Source organism: Numenius arquata, chromosome 24 (genome assembly GCF_964106895.1).
Source record: "Numenius arquata chromosome 24, bNumArq3.hap1.1, whole genome shotgun sequence".
NCBI classification, from domain to species: domain Eukaryota; kingdom Metazoa; phylum Chordata; class Aves; order Charadriiformes; family Scolopacidae; genus Numenius; species Numenius arquata.
Window position 1 is genome coordinate 6,989,941 of NC_133599.1, and position 22,330 is coordinate 7,012,270.

Below are 22,330 nucleotides of genomic sequence, written 5' to 3' on the forward strand. Positions count from 1 at the left end.
AGGGGGAAATAGAAATGAGAAGCTTTTTGTTACTTGAATCTTCAGGGGAAAAATATCTGGTTTTTGTTTCCAGATGCTGATTTTTTTTTTTTTTTAAATTCAAAGCATTTTGTGAAGGGTATCGGGGAACTTTTTGGCTCTTCAGAGAAAAGGACAGAAAACATGAAAAAAATCAAAAGTGGCAATTTTAGCACTTCATATCTAATATCTTTGACTCTTGTGAACAAAATCTGCTGCCCTTGCAGCAAAAAGCCGCTCTTGGGGAGCGACCGGCAGGTCTTCCCATAGGAGGAGGACCCCGTTTGCCAGTGATGGTCAGCACCTTGTCCCAGCTGGAGGATGCCATGGCTGTGAGGGAGTAACAAGCGGAGAAGGCTTACAGCACCACGAGGCTGCTGAGGTTCTGGAAGGCGTAATCGGGAATGTGCCAGATCTGGTTGAGAGCCAGGGTCATGGCTTGCAGCGCTGGCAGGTGGTTCAGAGCTTGGACAGGGATCTCCGTCAGGGCATTATCGTCCAGCCACAGGTGACGCAAGGAGAGCAGCCCCTCAAAGCTCTTCTCGGGCACCACAGAGATAAGGTTGGCATCCAGGCGTCTGAGTGGGAAAGAAACAGGGTGGGGAAAAGTGAGAGATGGATCTAGCATTGCTTTATGTGCCCGCAGTGTTATGCAAAGGGAGTTTTGATGCCGAGGCGGGATGGATTGATGGCCAGGGAGATTGGATTAGGCTGTAAATAGTGATTAGCATAAGGAGGTCTCACTGCAAGGCTCCTGCCTGCGCTTGGAGATGTTTGACCGCCGCCAAGCATGATCCATTCTTGATGGCCATTTAGCGCTGCCAACTGATGGCAGCTTCTTAAACAAACTGAACTAAGTCCTTTCACACGGATCCATCGGATGGACACTGGCCAGCTGTGGCTTGCAGGCACCCCCTCCCCTTAAAAATGGGCATCAAAGCATCATCCCCTGGGACTGGGCTTGCCATGGATCTGCCTGAACCGATCTATGGAGACACAGCCCTATTTGGGGTACCCCACCGCCCGCTCAGACCCACTACTGCGGGATGTGCAGGACAGCACAACCATGTGGCCAAAGCCCCATTCCAGAAGAAAAGGATTTATCTGGAAATGTGAAATATGTGGCACCCCTGGTTGGGGTTCTGTGTTTGACCTGAACAGCCAGAGCTACCTGCAAAAGCACCGCAAACGAATCAGACTGTATGTCATGGCACAGGAATTAAGCCTGTGCTCTCTGTATCACACATGTTCAGGCCTTTCTTTCTCAGTGATTTGCCAATTGCTTTTTTTTTTTTTTTTTTTTTTAATCATCATGGAAACCTTAAGGCAGTTGAATTTGAGGTTTAATTCGGTGAGAAACTTTAATTTTTAAGAGTTGTTTTTGTTTCAAAATAGAATGAGAAGCCAAAAAAATATTAAGCTTATTATGAAAAAAAAATATTAAAAAAATAGGTTTGGGAATCATCTATCTTAAAGTCTAGTAATTCAACAATAGTGAGCAAGATACAATGTGTTATCTGTAGATTTTAAAATCAAAATATAAGAGGACTACACTTCAAATTTGGATGAAATACCAGGAACCAATTATACCAAGGAGGAAGAAAAATCCTGATTTCCATCCACAGCCAACAGAACTTATTTTATTTTTCCAATCTATCTAAAAGAAAGATCTCCGAATTCAAATTGCAAAGAGAAAGCACTTTTCCTTTTATCAAAACATGAGAGAAAGAAGTTAACAGAGCTGTCACGGTCCAGCCCTCAAATCAACGATCCTCCATAAAGGAATGTAGTACAGAAATTAGTATTTTTGACTACATAAAGTAATATTTTTGATGAAAGTTGGACACTGGAGCAGATCCCCAGACACTGTTCTCCCCTGGCATCAGATCCTTGTCCAAAGAGCACAGACAACAACCCTAGTTCACAAAACACTTCCCAGCACCCTGTAATAAACTTCTAGTCTGCAGGACCAGGTGGTCCATCAGATGCACGGAGCAGGGAATACCCCAGGTGCCAGCTGTGGTCTCTAGGGTGGGGCAGGGGTGGTATTTTCTGGGTGAAATTCTCAGATGTTCCTGGGAAACAGACCTTTTCCTATGCCAGAGAGAAAATAATTTTCTGCACTGGCTGTTCTGACCTGGATGGACAAAGCTGGAGATTTGTAAGTGGTTGAGAAGTGCAGTCAAACCTTCCTGAGATCTCCCTTGGACAACTGTCCTTTAAATGCAGTGCACATGACTTGATACATCACCTCAAATTGAAATGGTATCCCAAAGTGGATTAAATATCTATTCATTACTCCCATTTTGCCACATCAATGTACACTTTCATTGCTGCGAAGTGGCATTTTCTGGCGCAAGGCTGCTCAGCTGAGTTTTTCAGCCAGCTCTATTGATTCCTCTGTGGATGACAAAAGCACCTTGCACCCAAAGCTCTGCTCAGTTGCCGCGGGATTTGCATCTTTGCTCAGAGGGCTGACACAAGACAGTGTATATTTTCCTCTTGTAGAGGGTGGGCGTGTTGCAAATTCTGCCTCAATTTACCTCCTGTTACCAAGACTACAAACAAATCAGAGCGCAGCATCATCCTCCTTCACGAGGGGAGAAATCCAAAAAATAAAAAGCAGAAAAGCAAACCCTGCAGCAGCCCAGGGTAAGATTAAAGACACTATTTGAAAATTTTCATCAAAATGTTTTGGGACAAACAAGAACTTTTTTACCAAAATTAAAACTTGTGTGGGAAATGTTAAACTTTGCTTAATTTTTCCATTCCTTCTTCAGCATAAGAATTGTGTTAGGTTTTGGCATCATAATCTGTTTTTTTTAAATAAAAAAAAAGTACTGCTTACTCTTCTCAGAGACATTCTTTCATCCAGATCCCTATATGTTTACTGAAAATTGTTTTGAGTGCTCTGTTTCAAGTTTAATTAATTAAAGAACAGACAATGAAAATATCCGCTGAGAACAGTTATCATTTTTCAAAACCAAATTAAGCTTTCAGAAATGGAGATGCTAAAACAGAGCCAAGGGCTGGTACACCAGGCTGAGCTGTCCAAGACAGGGACGGTTTGTGGCAAGGGAGCGAGGTGGACTCCATGGCTGTTTAGCTTTATGTACCACTTTGGTTATGAACTCCTGGGTGAAGCCACAAGAGTGTTTTGGCTTCAGTGTCACAGTGCCCCAGGTGTTGGGGAAACCATTAATGCTGATGGATTTGCTCCATGGCTATTTAGCATGTGGTCAGGAAAGGCACTTTTTTACATCCATGGTCCATAGGTATGGGAGAAGTGCCAGTTGAGGTAGCATGGGTCCTTGGTGGACTTTTTTGAGGTACTTGGACACCTCCCTGTCTTTGTGAATCTCTATGGTTAGTACAGGGGCAATAATTGAGATTCATCTAAGGAGTTTGTTAATGTTCCTGGATGGCTACTAGCTTTGGACATGCTGCTGCTCCAAGCCGGACTCTGCCCCATGTCTCCACACCCTGCCGTCAATGAGAGGTCACCTCTGCAAGACTAAACTGAACCCCAAGTCTTCTGTCTTCTGTCTCCTCACCTCTGCAGGGACTGCCTGGTGGCAACGTGGTATGTTGTGATGAGTGCGGCCAATGTCCATGAGGCCCTGTCTGGAGAGCAGTTTGCTCGGGGAATGTTGGTGAGCTCCAGCCACGTAACTGCTGCCTTAATCTGCTCCAGAGTGTGAAAATCAGACCCCAGCCAGATTACTCAGTGGAGTGAAAGGGAAACTTTCTGCTGGGTGCAATGAACCAGAGCAACCTCAGAAACATCAGCCTGCTTGGACCATGGCACAGCAATATGCACCTATCTGGAGCTAGTGAAATTAAAATTAGGAACAAGGAAATGTCCATGTGAAGGCATTTCACACACAGCATGACAGGCAGGATTCCTTGTGTGTCTTTGCACCATCAACAAGGGAACAGGGAACATGGACTAAGTGATGGCTGCGTTCCTGGTACCAAAAAGTCTCAGGGTTGTTTAATTGCTCCTCAGGGAGTTGCTGGCTCTTTCTGGAATAGAGGTGCATTCTTTCTAATAAAAGCTGTGCATGTGGGGATTGCTAATTGCTATGGCTTTCAGACAGCTCTCCACTCTCTTCTGGAAGGAGAAAAGCTGAAGTTCTTGGCACAGAGTTGTTAGTAATTATATCAATTATACTAAACAAAAACCACCCTAACAGTTCTCTTCTTTCTTCCGTGTGTGACTCTGGCTCCGTAAGTGTTTTGTGTTATGATTTATACCTAAGATAATTGGGCTGATTAGTGGGTAAATGGGACAGCGCAGGCTGGGGCTGGCTCCTCACCTTCCACGGAGATGTTTTAATCTGTATTTCACCAAATCACTCAGTTGGTTTCCTTGCAAGCATTAACCCATTTGTTGCTTATAGATGAAGATGCCTCTTTCACAGAGCTGCTGGATGGCTTAGAAGTTGGACTTCATTTCACACCTGCTGTCAAGCAGTGCTATAGGTCTGGAGAGCAGGTGAGTCACACAGTGGTCTCCAGATGTCTGCATGGACAAGATTTCCAAGTGACTTCACTGGTTCAAGCAAGGCACTGCAAAGCATTGTCCTGTCTGTTGCAGGCAAAAGGAGCTGTTTTTAAGGGGGGCATTGAAGAACAACAGCATATGAAAATCACCAGTTGCTTGAAGGTCTCAGCTTCTGGCTTTAGATCTGCATCTACTGCTGATGGTTATGGGGAATTTATATAACTTCAACATGACACTAAGAAGTCCTAAAAGTGCCTGGAATTACCCTAGATTTTACTCCATTTTCTGTTTTAGGGACTACAGGGATGAAGAGAGAGGGAACCTGCCTGGAAAGAGCATCAAAAGTCCCTTGGTTTTTGTTCTGAGGCAATGCCTATGTCATCTTGGTTCCCTGAGCAGATGTTCATGTCTGTGCTGAGCCGTGGTAAGAGGAGCAAGTCAGCATCAAATGCAAGTATGTCTGAGCCCCACCAGCTGGTGCCTCTGCTGCTGCTGTAGCCAGTGGTGGCTCTGGGCAAAGGAACTTGTGTGGGGTGGGAAAGGGAAGTCTGTCCTTGGCCAAGACAGTGTCAGGTAGGTTTTGTGTGGCTGCAGGCTTAGGAGCTCAGTGTGCCTTTGAAGGTCCACTTCATTGCTTTGAGCATTGCCTGGATTTGATAAAGGTTTCAGGAAGAATTGCCTGCCTTCTTGCAGGTATCAGTCTGGAGGTGGTTCTAGGATAAAAAACATTCCTAGAAGGAACAAAGCAGGTAGGAAGTCCTTTTCTAATGAGAAAAGTTCAACAGTGGGAGATTCCTGCTTCCCAGTGTGCAGAAGAGAAGCCAATGCAATCAGTGCAGCCATTCAGGAGGTCCAGGTGGTGGTGGGGCTATGTGCAGTTCCCAGTGCAGCAAGCATGTCATAAGTTTTATACTAATTCTGACATATCAACCTATAATCTGAGATCTTTGGTTTCCTGTGCCACAGACCCATCAGTTTCTAAGAACTTTCTTGTTCCAAGAACTGCTTCTAGAGCATTTCAGAAGATGTACAAATGCATTTCCTAGACATCTGTGAGCACATGCATCCTGCTGTCTGTAACATGACTGGCAAAAGCGTGCAGCAGTGGATAACCAGAAACAGTCTCTTTGTTCCCTAACAGATCTGGTGCAAATCTCAGGCTATGACCAGCAGAAGCAACTTTACCCATATTTTTCCAGGTCCTTCTGGCTGTGGAGTTTTTACAGGGGAAGCTGCAGCCTGGAAACCAATAAATGCACAATGCCGTGCTGTCAGGAAACATCCTGACTTTTGCTGCTGTTGTTCCTCCCTTGCACTTGGTAGAGCCAATAATAGCTGGCTGACTGGATGTCTTAGACAAATTACATGCAGTAAGTAACTGGTCGGCAGTATGGATTCCATGATGTTCCTCCACTCCCCACAGCCCAGTCACAACAGGACACTGGGACCTCAAACTCCAATCCATCCTCCCAGCATTTTTTGGCATTTATTGGGCTACTACTGCCCTTGATAAAGTTGGAGAAAACTTGCCACCAAAGATCACAGGCAGCATTGGGTGGTACTGGGCTGGGCTGTTCTCTCTTCAAACCAGGGACCTCCACTGCATCTCAATTATCTGCCAGCAGAAGAACATAGCGCATAAAGAAAGAATGATCTGGAGAGCAAGCTGTGACCCTCAAAGGAATGACGACTGACTGACCCAGCAGCAATGGGAGGAAAATCTGGTTGCCCACCCCTCCCTGCGACCATCCCATCCTTGGGGAAGTGAGGTGCTTGCTGTCTTCCCTGGCCCCAGTGTGCGTGTGTGTCGGCTACACAGAGCTGATCTCACCAGAAACGTCTAATTGATGCCTTCAGGCAATCATGTCTCTCTTCCTGTCTGAGTTTATCTTGAAAGGCTCGATTGAGTTACCTCCTATCCCATAATAGGTTCTCAGTTCCTTGTAGTAACATAAGAAGGAGATGATGTCACTGCAGCTAAACTTCTCTGATAACTTACTAATGACTGGGGCCAACATCTTAGCTCCTTTCTCAGGCAAGACTCCCAGATGCACTGAGTCAGTACCTGGCTTGTGAGCTCCCGGGGAACTCGCCGTGCAAGGAACTGAGGGCACCGCGAGGGAGGACGGCTCCGGAGCTGTGCAAAACATCCCGCCTGAAGGTACTACATGCCAGCCTGGCTCCCCCTCTGTCACACTGCCCATGTGTGCTGCTCTTTCTGCCAGGCACAGCACCGGAGCACCCAGTGGCACTTGGACACACAGGGGCAGGAGGTTCTGGGTTCCTGAGCCTGCCCAAATAGCCCAGGTGAGGAGCAAGGGCTTCTTACATCAACTAATACCAAATGGGATAGGAGGAAGGCCGCTGAGGACTGCAGTGCTAACCTCGAAAGTGGGAAATGGTTCAATTTCCACTCTGCCTATTGTGTCCTTGTGGTCATAATGTACTGCAGATACGTACCGCAGTGGGAGAATGGACCTGTTGGAGCAGGTCTAGAGGAGGCCACAAAAATGATGAGGGGGCTGGAACACCTCTGCTGTGAGGACAGGCTGAGAGAGTTGGGGTTGTTCAGCCTGTGGAAGAGAAGGCTCTGGGGAGACCTTACCGCAGCCTTTCAGTACTTAATGAGGGAATATAAGAAGGATGGGGACAGACTTTTAGCAGGGCCTGTAGTGATAGGACAAAGAGTAATGGTTTTAAACTAAAAGAGGGTAGATTTAGACTAGATATAAGGAAGAAATTTTTTATGATGAGGGTGGTGAGAGACTGGCACAGGTTTCCCAGAGAGGTGGCAGATGCCCCATCCCTGGAAACATTGAAGGTCAGGTTGGATGGGGCTCTGAGCAACCTGATCTAGTTGAAGATGTCCCTGCTCATTGCATGGGTTTGGAATAGATGAACTTCAAAGGTTCCTTCTGACCCAAACTATTCTACGACTCTATGAATGACACATTAATGAATAGGTAAAACATTGCCTTCTAGGCCTGCTCCAGCACCTGGGTTCTCTGCCCCTGCCACAGAAGAGCTCACAGCCCTCAAACGAGACTTGTCAAAGTTCCCTAGCTCCATTTCCAGACTAAAGACTCTTGTGAAAACCATTCCAGGTAGTGAATGAAGACTCAAATGTGTTCCCAGTCTGTGGCTGTGGAGCAGGACCTAGTGGAAAAGTTTGCGGGGCTCTGTTTGGACTGCAATGAATCTTCACTCCTGACTTAATGAGACATGTACCTCTGGGAAGCCCTCCTCAAGGGATGCTCAGGAAATGAAATCAGAGCAATACCTAGACTCCACACAAAGTGCCTTTGCTGAAAACAAGAGGGCTTTGTTATACCCAGTTGCAGACACCTCCAAAACCCCTCAGGTCAGAACCGTGCAAGAAGGATTGCCAAAATCTCTGTGCAGCTATAGAAACTGCTGACAATTGGGCAGCTGCACTCCACCGCTGCACCGACTCCCCGACTAGCCCTCTCCTTGGCCACCCGGCATTGCTCCCCTTGCCCATGGTGCCAGGCACAGAGAAATGGAGAATGTACAGAAAGCAGCCAGAGGCTAAGCAGAGTGGATCAAAGGCCCACCAAGCAGCGTGGGTCCTGCATATTTGCTGGGAAACATGGTGTTTGTTAAGCACACAAGCTAGATGGAAAAGAGAAGGGAGAACAGCTCTTGGGGACAAAAGGGACAGGACACACTGCTCTGTGGGGAGAGAGGCTCTGAACAGGCCATGGCACCTTGAGAGATCCTGTAGGCCAAGCATGTACTGGGACATAAGTGCCACTTCATACCTTGAATGCATGGGGACCAGGGCCAGACCAGATGCATCACAAGGTCCCCGTCTGGTAGTGTGAAACTGCAGGGATGTCACAGCTGGGTTCATGTCTGCCTGACTCCATCCACTCTCTGCTCATGAGCTGACATGGAGATAGGGCTCCAGGTGTCCAATCTGGTGTTTTACTCAGGCAATCACTGCTAGACTGGTGGTTATTTTGTTTTGATAGATACTTGGGTGAGAGCCTCCTCCTGCTGAGGTGCTGAACTGTATCCTGGTGTGTCTGAGTGCCTCCCTGTGCTGAGTGAGCACCCATAGGATCCCCCACGACCTTCCAGTGCAGCCAGCTTTGTTTTAGAAATCAAATAACTCTCACCCATGTAGCTCATAGACCACACTGGGGAGAAACATTGGCCTTTGCCAAGAACCTTGAACCTTGATGGTCATGTGCATCACTTCTAACTAAGCACGTATGATCCACAGCTGCACAGATGTTGTCCTGGAGAGCATGACAGCTCTCCATCTCACCTGGGCCTGAGGGCCTCTGGCTTGGCCCCTCCACAAGTTACGAGGCTGTTTTAAACAGCATGGCAGCTATGAGCCCACCCTGAGCCAACACAGAGATCTGGGGGACTGTCCCCTGTCCCCTCTCTGGTTGAGGGGCTCCTTCATGGGACAGTCACAGTGGTGTTTGACCCACACCACAGCTGGAGGGCACCGGTAAGCTCTTCTGCTCTATCTGGCAGCTGGGGCTGCTTTGGAGGTGTAACACTGGGTTATGAAAACAGGACGTGGTCTGCCTGGCTGTATTTGGAGCTAGCTGTCCAGTGCCTCTACTCTGCCATGGGCTCAGTGTGACCCTGCACAAGTTCCTTGGCTTTTTTTCTTTGCCTCCTCCTTCCTCTATGTGAAGGGAACAATAGCTTTGCCCTGTGCAAGGGGCTGTGAAGGGAGCTGCCCCCCATCAAGAGCAGTTAGCACTGCAGATGGCTGTTAGGAGACAGATTGCTTGGATCGTCTACAACGTGGACTAGCACGGACCTCACAGATCACGACACCGAGCTCCTACTGCCAAAGACACCATGTCTGATAGGGCCTGTCTTGCACAGGGCTGGGTCCTGCTGCTCCTAAAATTTCACTTATGTGTATCACATCACTTGGCTAAAAATTAACTTGGTGTTTATTGTACCAACACAGCCAATGACTCCTATGCCTTACTTTATAAAGTGAGACAGTTCTCTACTTTTCACCTGAGTCTTGCGAGACTGACTGTGCTCCCATCTACCTTGTCATCGGGGAAACTTCTTGAAGTCCACAGGGTTATGAGAGGCAGAGAGCTACAGATGAGAGTAGACTAAGGGTTACTGCTGTGTCTTGCATAGAGGACTAAATGCTGCATATGTGGTTGCCAGTTTAAATATGTTGTTCATTTCTTACTTGTGTTCCTGTCTGCAGTTTACCTCTCTGTGGTTCATCAGGAGTGCTTACACATTCAATGCATGTAACATCTGGGACCCATCTTCCTTTTGCGCTGACACATCTACTGTATGTAACACCTGGGACCCATTGTCTCTCTTCTCTACTGAGTCGTCACTAGGGAAATGCAGCATGCCCTGGACAATTATGTGTATAAGCGAGCAAGTTAAGGTTCATGAGTCCCCATAATAAAGGTCAATGGAAAACACATTGGAACTTACTATATGACTCATATGCAAGCGTGAGTGTGTGTGGATTGTGGATGTGAGCTCTGATTATTATTTCTTCAGTGTCTACAATGTTCTAGGCACTAGGAGGGCAGTCAAGATACGCATGTGCCTCTTCCCGAAAGCTGTTACAGTCTGAGATGGGAACTGAAAGTGCATATGAAAGGGGTGTGAAGATGGAATTCAGTTTCTGACTTTGTCAATCTCTTTTGAGGGATGTTTGCTTATTGAAAGGTGGGTACTGGAATCATTGCCATGTGGGCAGAGTAGGAACAACCACTAGTTTCAGCTTGGTGTGAATGATCTCTTGAATGTTTATCCGAATGGAGTTCCTGGTTGCCACACTGGCTTGCTAGCAGTCAATATAGAAAAGTCTGGAGGTGGCTACAGTACATGATGGTCATAGCCATGTAGGTATAACCTCTGCCAAGCTGCTAGAAAATACAGCTCAAGCTGCCCATCCTGTGCTGTGACCGCTTCACTTGGGACCTCAACTGGTGAATCTTGGAGGTGCTGGGGCATGGCAAGGGTGTCACTCATCATCACCCCCTTCCAAGTGGTGCCTACCACAAGCTCAATAAATGGGAAAATTAGAAAGTGAAGTCTCGAGAGAGGAATTGATTCAGGGGATCATCATGAACATGATGGCACAACTCAAGGTCACTGGGAGCTGAAGAGCCTACTCTCTACCTGTTCCAGAAAAGAATTTCAAAAGCTGTAAAGATATGAAACTGCTGCTTTTTACACATGGTGTACATAGGTAAGGCATCCGATGCAGTCAGGGGTAGAGTTTCAATATCTGCTGCCACCATTCTTGGGAGGAGATAACAATTTATGCAGACATCTATTTTTCTGTATTATTTGCCAGTTCAGCCACACAATAAAATAAGTTGGAGTGGCTGAAATTTGCTAAACTTTTAGCTATTAGTCTGATAAACAACACGACACTCCCGTCTTCCTGGGACATGAATCCAGGGATCCTTCACAGCATGGATACTCACAAGCACGAGCTGTATGGACATTTCTCCTACATAAGCTTCACAACATCTCATTGCTCAAAGCCAGGGAGTAATAGATGAAGGACAAATGAAGGCAGGGGTTTATTGGGTCACTGCTAAATGGAACTGTTCCTTGAGGATGATACATTCAACAGCTTGTGTGTGGTCTCTAAATCTTCCTCTCAATAAAAGCTATTGAGGTCATTGTAGTGGGATAACCACATTGCATTTCATGCTTTTTTATTGCTAGGCAGAAAAGGGTCTACTCTGACCAGCTGAGTTCCTCCCATCAAGAGGAAATAAAAAATCATGTCTGTGACGTATGTGATATCCATGTCAGGAGCCTTTCTCATTTCTGACTTTCCCCCAGAACAATAGTTACAAAATCAAATCCCTCCAAATCTGGAGTGCAGAGAAATTCCTTTCTGGTTAATGGGTGAGCTGCTCCTTGCACTTGTATTTTTGAGCAAGCCGATTTCCTTCTGATAGCTTTCTCTGAGGGCTACACAAGTGTGTGCCGGGTTCTGTGCATTGGGCCTTGGGGGAGGAGAGATGCTCAACTCTGCTTTGGTACCCAAGCTCTGATGATATGTGATATGTGTTAGCTTGGTGATCTGTTTTTGCCAGATACAAGTGGTGGGTGGGGAGAGGGGCATTTTTTTTTCCTCTCCAGGGGTAGGAAAAATACATCTCACCCAACCTTATTCACACAGAACTTGAAATAGGGCCTTTCCATAGCCAGAAGAGAAAACCAGAGTCCTCCAGAGGGTGATTCACTGCCCCAGACAGGGCTCTGAGATAACAGAGATGATTCACCCTCTGGACGTCCTGATCATTTTCCACTGCTGACTAGCTGAGATGAGTAATATCTAGACAATTATCGTTGGAGAAGACAAATCCACCTGTTCTACCCAAGAGAGACGTGGGCACAGCAGAAGCTTACCTGAAGGGAAGGAAGGCTATGTAGTGAGGTTATGGAGGGTGACTCAGAAGAATTTAATCTCCTTCCTGGTGGTATCTTAGGTTCTCCCACCATGAGGGAAGGATCTAGCACTCCAGTTATAGCAGAGGAGTGAAGACACCAGCCTCCTGGTCCCAGCCACTCAACTTCCCAACTACAAACCTGGCCCAGGCTGCTCTGTTGTAATGCCAAATGCCAGCATGGCTGATCCTGCTGCCGTTCTTTGAGGGCTGCAAAGGGGAGGCAGTGAAGCTGCTTGCTGAGAGCTACCAAGAACACAGTAACCAACCCACAGTTTTCACCCCTGTAAAAGAGGGTGATGCATTTTCTGCCAAGCGGATTTGGCAAAGGCTTTTGAAAATGTATTATTTCTCATCATTGCAGGAAAAATGCTAGTGCTCTTCAAAGGTGCTGGGGAACACTCCATAAACAACGTGGGAGACAAGCTGAATCGCAGGGAAAGCTGCTGGAATAAGAAGTAAGGTCCAGTCACGCACTTTGTTTTCCAGTCTGGGATACTCTTGAACTCAGACCAGGGATTTTGATCAGACCAGTGTAAGCAGAGGAACAACTCCAGAATCTGAATCTTGGACTTGTATCTTAATGCAGCTTTTTCTTCTCAAACCATGTCTGATATTGCCAAGCTGTTGCTACCAGTCCTGGTGACAAGCACAGATCTTCAGTGACAGCTCAGACTTGGTGAAGTGGAGAAAAGAGCTAGCAAGCGGCAGGTTGGATGACAGCCTGTGGTATGTGGAACCAGAAAAATCTTGTCTGCTCAAAATCTATGTCAAAAAACAGTAACTCCTCTGAATTCGACTTCTTATTCCTGAACCAAATTATGAGATGTGGCCATAGAGGAGGACAGCCTCAGTCCCTTTCAGGGACATCAGTCCATCTGAATCCAAGGAAGGAAAACACAACTGTAACATTTCCTCACTGTCTGTGGACTCGCTCAAGTGTGCACACTACACCTGGGAGGAAGGATCACGGCATGTGGAGCCAGGCTCCTACTTCCATACAGCCAGTGAGGAATACTAACAGCAGCCAAACTTCAGCAAGGACTCACCACACCATGGCTACATCACTGCGTGGAATTACCCGCAGTACATTCAGATGTGCGGCACTCCTGACTGTAGTGTTCACTTGGATGTGGTAGATATCTGCTCTTGGCCCCTCCTAGACTTTCTTCTTCAAAGAAATGCCATTAAACACTTGAAATGCCGAAATAGAGACCAAACTTCTGAAAATAAGAATGGGGACAAAACTCCACTGACTTAGCTCCTCTCCAGAGCTGCCTGCTGAGAAGAGGTTCCTCAGGGAAAAGAGAGGATTTCAGAGATGGGGCAGGAAGGTTTTGAGCAGCAAGTGTCTTCTAGAGTGGAAGGAACTTCTTTAGCATGCTGCCTGCACTATGAAATTTGTTCTGGGCTCTCTTTCCTGCCACAGGCATGCTTTCTGCTGGTCTATAACAGGTGAAGTTCAAGGTCCTGTGCTCTCAGCAGCAGCAATCACCAAGAAAGTACTTGCGGTTGCTTTGTTCCAGTCTAACCTCAGGTTTGCCGTTAAGAACTGCCCCGCTGCTCTTCCCTGACCTCTTTTTCATTGTGTTCCAGAAAGACCGGGTGGCCAATAAATCATGCTACAGCACTGAGGTGGTCTTGCCACAAGACAACTTCTATGCCAACAGATTGTAAGTCACTGCTATGTTATGTTGACTTTATAGATTTCTGGGTTTTTCCATAGCTTTTATCATCTAAACACCCAATGGAAACAACACCTTTCTTAAACCTTACTGCTTCACATGTGATTTACAGAGAAGAATATTACTGTTAACAGCAAACTGTCAAATCTCAAATAGATCAAAGTAGTGAAACGAGGAATGAATTGACTGAGCTCTTCAGGCCATGCTGATTCCAAAGTAGTTTTTTTCTTCCTTCTGTCATAAGAATTTATATGTTTGTGAGAATCTGATCAGGTCGGAAGAGCTTTCCTCCTTTGTCTACATCAAAGTCCACATGTTCTCAAATTGCTATAAGTCATTCTTTGCATTTTAATCTCTGACCATATGCATAAAAATAATTACCTGCCTGGAGGGACAGGGGATGAAGTAGTCTTTACTGCATTTCCATAAGACTCCCAAAGGTTCCTGCTAAAGATATCAGAGACGTGAACCAATGGGTTGGAGAAGTGGATTATTTTAGTTAGAGGTAAAATTAACCTATGTGCAGTGAGCGTATATGTCAGGCTGATTTAGTGCTTTGAGATCTTGAGTTAAGTAAAGCTGGACTGAAAACAGAATATAATGGGAAATGATATTTGCAGAAAACATGAAAATCCTTAAGAACAATGTATATGACACTGTTTGTCCTCCAGGTTGCATTCCATCAGCTTATGAAGGCATCAAATCCTTCTGCAAGACAGATGAAAAAAGGACAGACACTGCTGTCATATAAACACCTGAAATGGGAAGGTGATGTTAGCAGGACCGGTGCTGGTGGGACTGGAGTCCTCCTCAGGGAGACTGTGGCTGACCAGCTGCGAACAACAGATTTGTGGCAGAGTGGCAAGTGAATCCTGCAAATATTTCAGAGGGATGCAGTGAACAAAGCCTTTGAGGGAGAAAGGAGAACTAAAATGAGAGAAAAGACAGGATCCCAGGGAATGGGACCTATTGTGCTGTTCCCCACCACCTGTGTGGTGATGGCTAACTGTGCACTGGGTGCATTAGCCACCAGGTCACAGGAAATGGTTTGCTCTAGGTGACTGACACATGTTGACATGGAGGGAAGGTCTCTTGCTTATCTGCAGTTGCTTCTCTGACATGCTGCACACAGGAGGAATTGCCAAGAGACAGAAAACAGATGGAGACAGTCACAGGGTTTTTTTTCCTGGACCCTTTTGCTTTAGCAAACACGCCATCAAGCCCAAAATGAAGAGAGTCAATCCCTTTGGGGTACAGGGGTAATGAACTGCCCAAAAGGACTGAAGCTGGTGTCTGCTAGCATTATGGTGCATCTTACCTAGGATACAAGAGAAAACGCAAAGTGATTGTGGAAAGGACACAGGAGGAGCTTGACCTTGTGGCATAGGATCTTGAGACTTCACTCCTCACGAAGGGAAGTGCTGCTGCTGCTGCTAATGGGGAAAGGGAACATGGCAGAGCAGGGAGTGGGCCATAACTGAGAGCTAAAAGAGACTGATAGCAGAGGAAGAGGTGAATGTAATAGGAAGTTTTGTTGAAAAGTGGCCAGAAACCATTCTCCAAATCTCATGCCGCAGTTTCTGTGCTTGCAAATGCAAGGGTGAAGTAGGGTATAGGCTCAGCTGTGGGGAAATCCCATGGTCAAGGCTGGTCCAAGGCTGATCAATTGGACAAGGCAGAAATATCTGAAAATTACTTTATTGGACTGAATGCATCCCTGAGAAGAAGGACTTGGAGGTGTTGGCTGATGAGAAGCTCAACAGGAGCTGCCAATGTGTGCTCACAGCCCAGCAAGCCCCCCACATCTTGGGATGCATCCCCAGCAGTGTGGCCAGCAGGGCGAGGGGGGGGATTCTGCCCCTCTGCTCTGCCTGGGGGAGACCCCCCACCAGTGCTGCCTCCAGCTCTCCTCAGCACAGGAGAGACACGGACCATTGGAGTGGGACCAGAGGAGGCCACGAAGATGATCAGGGAGCTGGAGAACCTCTGCTGTGAGGACAGGCTGAGAGAGTTGGGGGGGTTCAGCCTGGAGAAGAGAAGGCTCTGGAGAGACCTTAGAGCCCCTTCCAGTGTCTGATAGAGGCCTACAGGAAGGCTGGAGAGGGACTTTTTACAAGGGCATGGAGTGATAAGACAAGGGGTAATGGCTTCAAACTGAAAGAGGGGAGATTTAGATTGGATATTAGGAAGAAATTTATCACTCTGAGGGTGGTGAGAGCCTGGCCCAGGTTGCCCAGAGAAGCTGTGGCTGCCCCATCCCTGGAGGGGTTCAAGGCCAGGTTGGAGGGGACTTGGAGCAACCTGGTCTGGTGGGAGGTGTCCCTGCCCAGGGCAGGGGGTGGCACTGGGTGGGCTTTAAGGTCCCTTCCAACCCAAACCATTCTATGATGCTATGATTCTATGAATGGGCTTTGCAGACATTTAGCCAAGACACCAGACTTTAATTCCCTCTTATCCCAAATTTTAGTATTAATGGACTATGATTTACATATTCTCTCTTCTGTGAAGCAGGGCTTCCAGTTGTTTAGAGGTTTCTGGGGCAAATCCCTGCACATGCAGGCACAGACGGACTAGAGCTGTGGTTAACTCCCTGATTCACATGCCATGCTCCAGGTACGAAGGGCACAATGAGGACATCAAGTTTGATACACAGGCAGGTATCACAGCTACGAGAAATCTCAATATTTCAGATGCCTCCTTTCGAACTGTGTGTCTGTCTCCAGCTGTGAGTGGAGAAGACCAGGCAGCACTGTGAGTGATCCATCTCTGAAGGCAGGTGCCTACTTCCAGTAGATGATTTTCTCCCCCAGTGTATCTATTTCTCTCTCTTGAGTAAAAGGTGCTGCTCAGACACATGAAAGTGAGCTCAGCTGGAGACTCCCACACTGCTGGTGTACCACTGAGGGGTTAGATGACGTTACGTGTGTTAGTGTCTCTGTGCCACCTATGTCCATACTCTTGGGGGTTGGGGTCTACATGAGGTGACATGCATCCATAAATCTCTATGGGAGGAGAAATGAGCTACCACGGGCAGGAGATAAATGAGTGGATGCCTTTATCCAGCAGGGAGAAATGTGACTCTGGAAGCTTTGTACCTATGCTGCTGTGTCTTACTGGGTCAGAAAACCTGCTACTATCCTAGGGAGGCCCAAAGTCTCTCAAGTCCCACTAATTACCTATTAACACAGTTTCTCCCCGGTCTGGAGAAGTTAACCCCAAGGAAATGCACAAAGCTCTAGGATTCATGACCATAAGCTAGAAAACAGATCGCCACGCTGAAAGCACAGGCTGGTATCATGGAGCTGAACTACAGCAGTAACTTTGGGAAAGTTGCGCTGGGCTACTTAGAAATCTTATCCTCCTAGAGCCTCTGGCCACAAAGCTAGGTGAGAGAAGCTAAGTCCTAAGGCCACCCTATAGCCACCCATACTGGGAAAGCTGTGACACTCTTTGGCTGGCACTAATCCCCACTTCCCCCTCCAAACTGCTGTAGGCAACACTCACCCAGATGAGCCAGACACACACCAAGCACCTTCCCAAAGTGCTGATTTGCGAGAAACTCCAGAAAGAGCCAGCCATTTTCATCACTTTCTATAAGTATTTGAAAAAGAAAACCCAAGAGTTTATCTTGATCTCTTAATCCATCAGGTTACTTTTCTCTTTGCTTTCTTTACCTCTGCAAGCCTGGTAATTATAATTTATAGCACCTGCTCACTTTGAAATACCTTGGACTCCTTCTGCCTGGCAGAGGAACAGACACAGTGCCCATCTGCTTTAGGTAAGTGCTCACAAACCACAAAGTCGTTAATTAGATTGACACACGACTCTTCCAGAATACACATGGTATGTTGTATTACTGCACCTATAAACCACTGGTAACCAGATATTCTGCCAGGGGATCGCAACTGGATCAGAGCATTACGTAAAGCCTTGGCACCCCTTGCAGGGCTCAGAGCGTTGCCATCAGGTGTGCGTGTTCTCTCTAATCCTCCCCACTGGGCTTCCCAACATGCTTCCCAGATAAAGCAAGCCTGCTGGGAAGCAGCTCCCTCACACTTGGTAGGAGGCTCAGTCTCCAGAGCTTTGTATTCTCTCATTTTGAAATCCAAATTTCTCTTTTTATTCATCTAGTGATCCTTGCCAAGGTCTCCTTTCTGACAGCTCGGGCTCCAGGCAGTGATGCCTCCACGTCCTGTAGCTGACAGGGAGCAGGGAAGGTCTGATTCTGGCCCCACAGGCATGGCTGCAGCTTCAGAGGACCTGTGATGAGGGGTTTTTGTAAGGACAGGTGTGTCTGATGTGGACGGGGGTATTTGGGTGTATTTGACACTTGTCTCCTCAGGCTGGCTGGCATCCATGGGGCAGAGTGAATCATGAACACCTCTGGTCGGGAAATGCTAAACCCCCACAGTGATTGCCTCCCTCTGGAGGAGGAGTGGCCCAGGTTGGGTGAAGTCCCTGATGAGTGATATTCAGTGATATGCAATAAGCCAGCCTGGAGCAGCCAAGCTTTGGGTCAGCGCATGAAGTGACAGGGAATGGGTGTCCTGGAACTATGAATGCCCTTGGCACTGAGTTATGTTGAACAACTGGAAACCTCCACCTCGTTTGCCAGTATTCCCAGCTCCTGTGTTAAAGTTTGCAGGAGGAAGCCCTGTTAGTGTGTTTGAAATATTATTTGCCAAAACTCAGGACTGCATCTTCCTTGGTTAGAAAAGGTATGGGGGGGATCACATAGGGCGGTGGGAACATCCTCTTGGAGAGTACCCTCAGGGGAACTCCCTAACCCTCCCATCCCACCTGAACTTGCCTGAATCTAAAGTAATTTTTTTGGTGTGCTGTCTGTCCTGTGAAGGACTGGAACTTCAGTAACAGATTTCCTGAGAGCTGGTATGCCTCATCCAGATTGGTATCAATTACTGTCCTCCTGTTGCTAGTTCCTGCACCACAGCATGTCTTTTGTGGGTGACACCACACCTGGCATGGAAAATCCTGCAGCTGGTTGGCAGCTTTCAGAAGGCTCCTTGCCTGAAGACAGAGCCTCATCTCCGCCGGATCAGAAGGGAAGAGCAGTGGGAGGCCCACAGAAGGAGAGTGGTGTAAGCATGGTCTTTGTGACACCTGGCCAGTGTTTCTCCTTCATTGTTTTTGGTCTTCACAGATGTGAGAGCAGGGCCCAGGCCATGTTAACAGATAGCTGCTGCTTCCTTTCCCTGGAGGTGGGGTCCTTTGTTCAGGCTGCCACAAAAGAAGCTGTGTGGGAAGGCATGCCGGGTGCATGTGCAATGCAAGAGGGCTCCAACGTGGAACAGGCTTTCCTGGGGACAAGGTACTCCAGAGAGTTCATGCCTGGACTGTGTTACGGACTCTGATGGTTCTGGACAGGAGACACCTACTTCCCTGTGCATCATCCCCCAGTAAAAAGGAGAAATAACTTTCCTTCTGCTCTCTGAGTGACAATGTTTTTTGGAGTTTCTTTCTGCCTGGACTTTCTTCTCCTTGAGCACGTATGTACAAGTTGATGTCCTGCTGTTCGAGACTCCCAAACTTGCTGCAAACTTCCTAGCTGGTACCTTGTCCTCACAGCACACATCTTGCAGAGCCTGAGGAGTGTCTGGCTGCCTGCACTGTCTGGCATTCTCAGCAGAGGTACTTCAGTACAGGTCTGAACATGACACATGCCTGGGACGCCAGCCTGGACCCCGGTAGTGCGACAAAGGGACCAGCAATTCAGTTCCAAGTGCTACCAAGACTTGAGTGCGTGTGTCGTTATCTCAGTGGGCATCTGAATGCCATCTCTGAATGCTCAAAAGGCAAGACAGCTGCCACCTTTGGAGACAACTGGAGTTTATTAATCATTGTTTTTTGTTTTCCTGTCTCAGAGACACCACTGTATCCACACATCAGGTTTCTGCTACCTTTCAGCTCTAACTTGGTGCTGTGCAGGCAGTAAATACCTCTCTCCACAGTGGCTAGAAGCATCCCCTTCTGTCCCACTTTTTTTGGCCAACTGATTGAATTGCATGGTAAGTCCTACTGGTAGAGCTACACTCAAACAATGGCTCCCAGCTTCCCCTTAGTTTGGCTGCTTCTGTTGTAAATCTGAGAAAAGACTTGTGTATAGAGAAGTCTGGTTTTCCTCTCCTGTGTCAGCTTGTCTTAAGAGATACATACTTTCCCTTCAAATCCTGCCTGAATTCCAGAATGACGAACGTGGACATCAAATTCCAATATCCGAAAGAGCAAGAAAATAACCAGCACACAATCCCTTTCTGTCTAGTACCTCTGTCTGTTCCACCCCATTCCTGTTGGCTCCCATTTTCACCTTTTCAGCTGCTCTGCCTGCTTAGCATGTGTTGCCAACTTGCAAAGCAGATAGTTAATATTCCACGAAGTGCCATACAAGCCCGGTAACTCATGAACTGTCATGATGTGCCATAATGCCACTTCCCCTTCTGACTGGAAAAAAGTAGTCTCTGGCAGCACAAGTACTCTGGGTCTCAGATGGCCTGACCGGAATACTTGGAAACCATGCTGTGGGTGACCTATGGGTGTTCCAGGCTGGCGAATTTTTTGGCAATGGATACACAAGAGTCTCATAAACATGTGGAAAATGACTCAGATATTTGAAAAAGAGGAAAAAAAGTATCTCTCAAACGCAGACCTCTGGGCCTGAGGTTAGTAACTACATTTGGAGAAGTCATGGTAGCACCAGTGAAAAACAAGCAGAGCATCTTAGCTCTTCATCTGCCTTAAGACATAGTGACTGTCCACACTGTGTCACTCCTGTTTTTCAAATCAGGTCTCATTTATCTTTATGGACCATTTCCCTGTTTGAATAGAGAGAGAAGGTATCTACAGAAGAGCATCTCTAAACATGAGCTAGAAGGAGAATTATAAGGCTCTGGAAGCACTGCCTTCTCCGTTGAGGGAGCAGCCCAGGATGGAGACTCAGGATGAAAGCAGGTCATGCTTTCACCAGCGTGAGACACAGCAATGGTACAATCTCATAACATGCTGTGTGTCTTCAGAAATGTCCCCCTCCACCTGGGAGGCAAGACTGTGCCTCACAGCCATGCTGGGCTTAGTTACCAGTCATGGTTCTTGGACCTTCACCGTGCCCAAGGGTTCTCTGCTGTACAGTTTCTGTATAAAGAGGAGAAAGTGCAAATCATCGTCTTTTTCTGCATGTGCCCTCCACACTTTCAAGTGGCCAAGCTGGAGATGCAGACAGAGCTTGGTGCAGTGCTGATGTGAGTCAGAGCTGGCTTGTGCCTGTCCTCTTGGAGAATAACTCTCTCCAGAGAATGACTATCTCCTGTATTCTCCGTACTGAGGGCAGGTTTTACTGCAGCCTGTTGGTGATCTGTGATCAGGGTCTTTCTGAGAGGCATCTTCTGCCCATCCTTTAACCAGGTAGCTCGAACAAGGAAGAGGTCTCCGTTGCCTGGGACACTTCTGAAACTTTTGCTTCCAGAGGCTGCTCCCCTCTGGTTTGCAGAGCTGGACCCAGCCTTAGGGGCAAAGCATGGTAAAGCAGCTAGGGGACCTTGACTCATGTCTTATGGCCGTACCCTGAATTTCTTGTAATCAAAGGAAGAACAGGGTGGGTGAGGTGGGTTCACTGATGTGAGGCCTACAGAAGATACTACTGTTTTGCTGCTTGCTTTTTGTTATAGAAACCTCTCTCCTGGAGCTTTACAGTGTAGGGAAGAACTTTGTAGAATAGGGTAGATGGTTGAACTCGATGATCCCAAGGGTCTTTTCCAAGCTAGATGATTCTATGATTCTATGATCTTTCCCACAGTCCATCCCAAATACTTCCTCTCCTGGTGACTGGTGGTTATTCATAACGATCGTGCCATTGCAGAGTCTCGAATGAGGCACGGAAACACCTTAATGCGGCAAGTGGAGCCAGGACACCTAGGTCCTACTCCTGACTTTGCTGTTGCCCTAGGGAAGATCACTTTGCCTTCTCATGCTCGTGTTGTTCTTGCCAGTGCAGTGCAAGCACTGACAGTGAGCAAACTCTCTGGAAAGCACTTCTGAGTGTGCAGCTAGAGATGACTATGTCCAGGTGTTATTATCCTAATGGGGAAAGATCCACAGCATCTTGCCCCACAGTTTGCTGTGTCTACCAATTCCTACTAATTTGCTGCCTGTGGTTTAGCTAATCCCTTTCCAGTTTCTCTGATCAGGTGAGATATGATGAAGAGGATCCAGCCCAACCACAGCTGGTCCCACCATCCTGAGCTGGCGAGCAGGATACCTGTCTGGCTCAGGGGGAGAGGTGTTGCCAGCAGCAGATCTACCACAAGGGATTGTGCTGTTTTCCCAATGCACATCTCTTATTTTCTGATATTCTCTGCCAGTTCTCAAAGTTGGGCTTCCCAAAAAGGGTGTTTAATTAAATAGTTATCTCGGTAAAGACGGTCCAGAAGCCCTAGGCTGTCTGTGACCATGAGAATATGTATCCAGGCTCCCTTGGCTGGAGGGGGACTTTAAGCTCTGTCCCATGAAATACTTATTTTCCCAGCAGGAGCTTTCCTTTGAACATACTTATTCTCTCTGTGCCTAGTGGCTGGCAGATAAGCTGTGAGTCTGGTTGGTGTAGTAAGGAGCATTGGATGGAGGAGTCCCGCAGGTCAGAAGTGGTTGTCCCCTCTTCCATC

The 22,330-nt window shown here is 47.2% G+C and overlaps 1 protein-coding gene across 1 annotated transcript in view; it reads right to left on the bottom strand.

The window, feature by feature from the left end:
- LGR6 (leucine rich repeat containing G protein-coupled receptor 6) overlaps positions 1 to 22,330 on the bottom strand; it is a 148,180-nt gene that overhangs the window by 47,626 nt on the left and 78,224 nt on the right. The window contains exon 5 of the mRNA XM_074163212.1: positions 381 to 596. Within this exon, the coding sequence (XP_074019313.1) occupies positions 381 to 596 (216 nt within the window). The remainder of the gene's footprint in view (positions 1 to 380; positions 597 to 22,330) is intronic.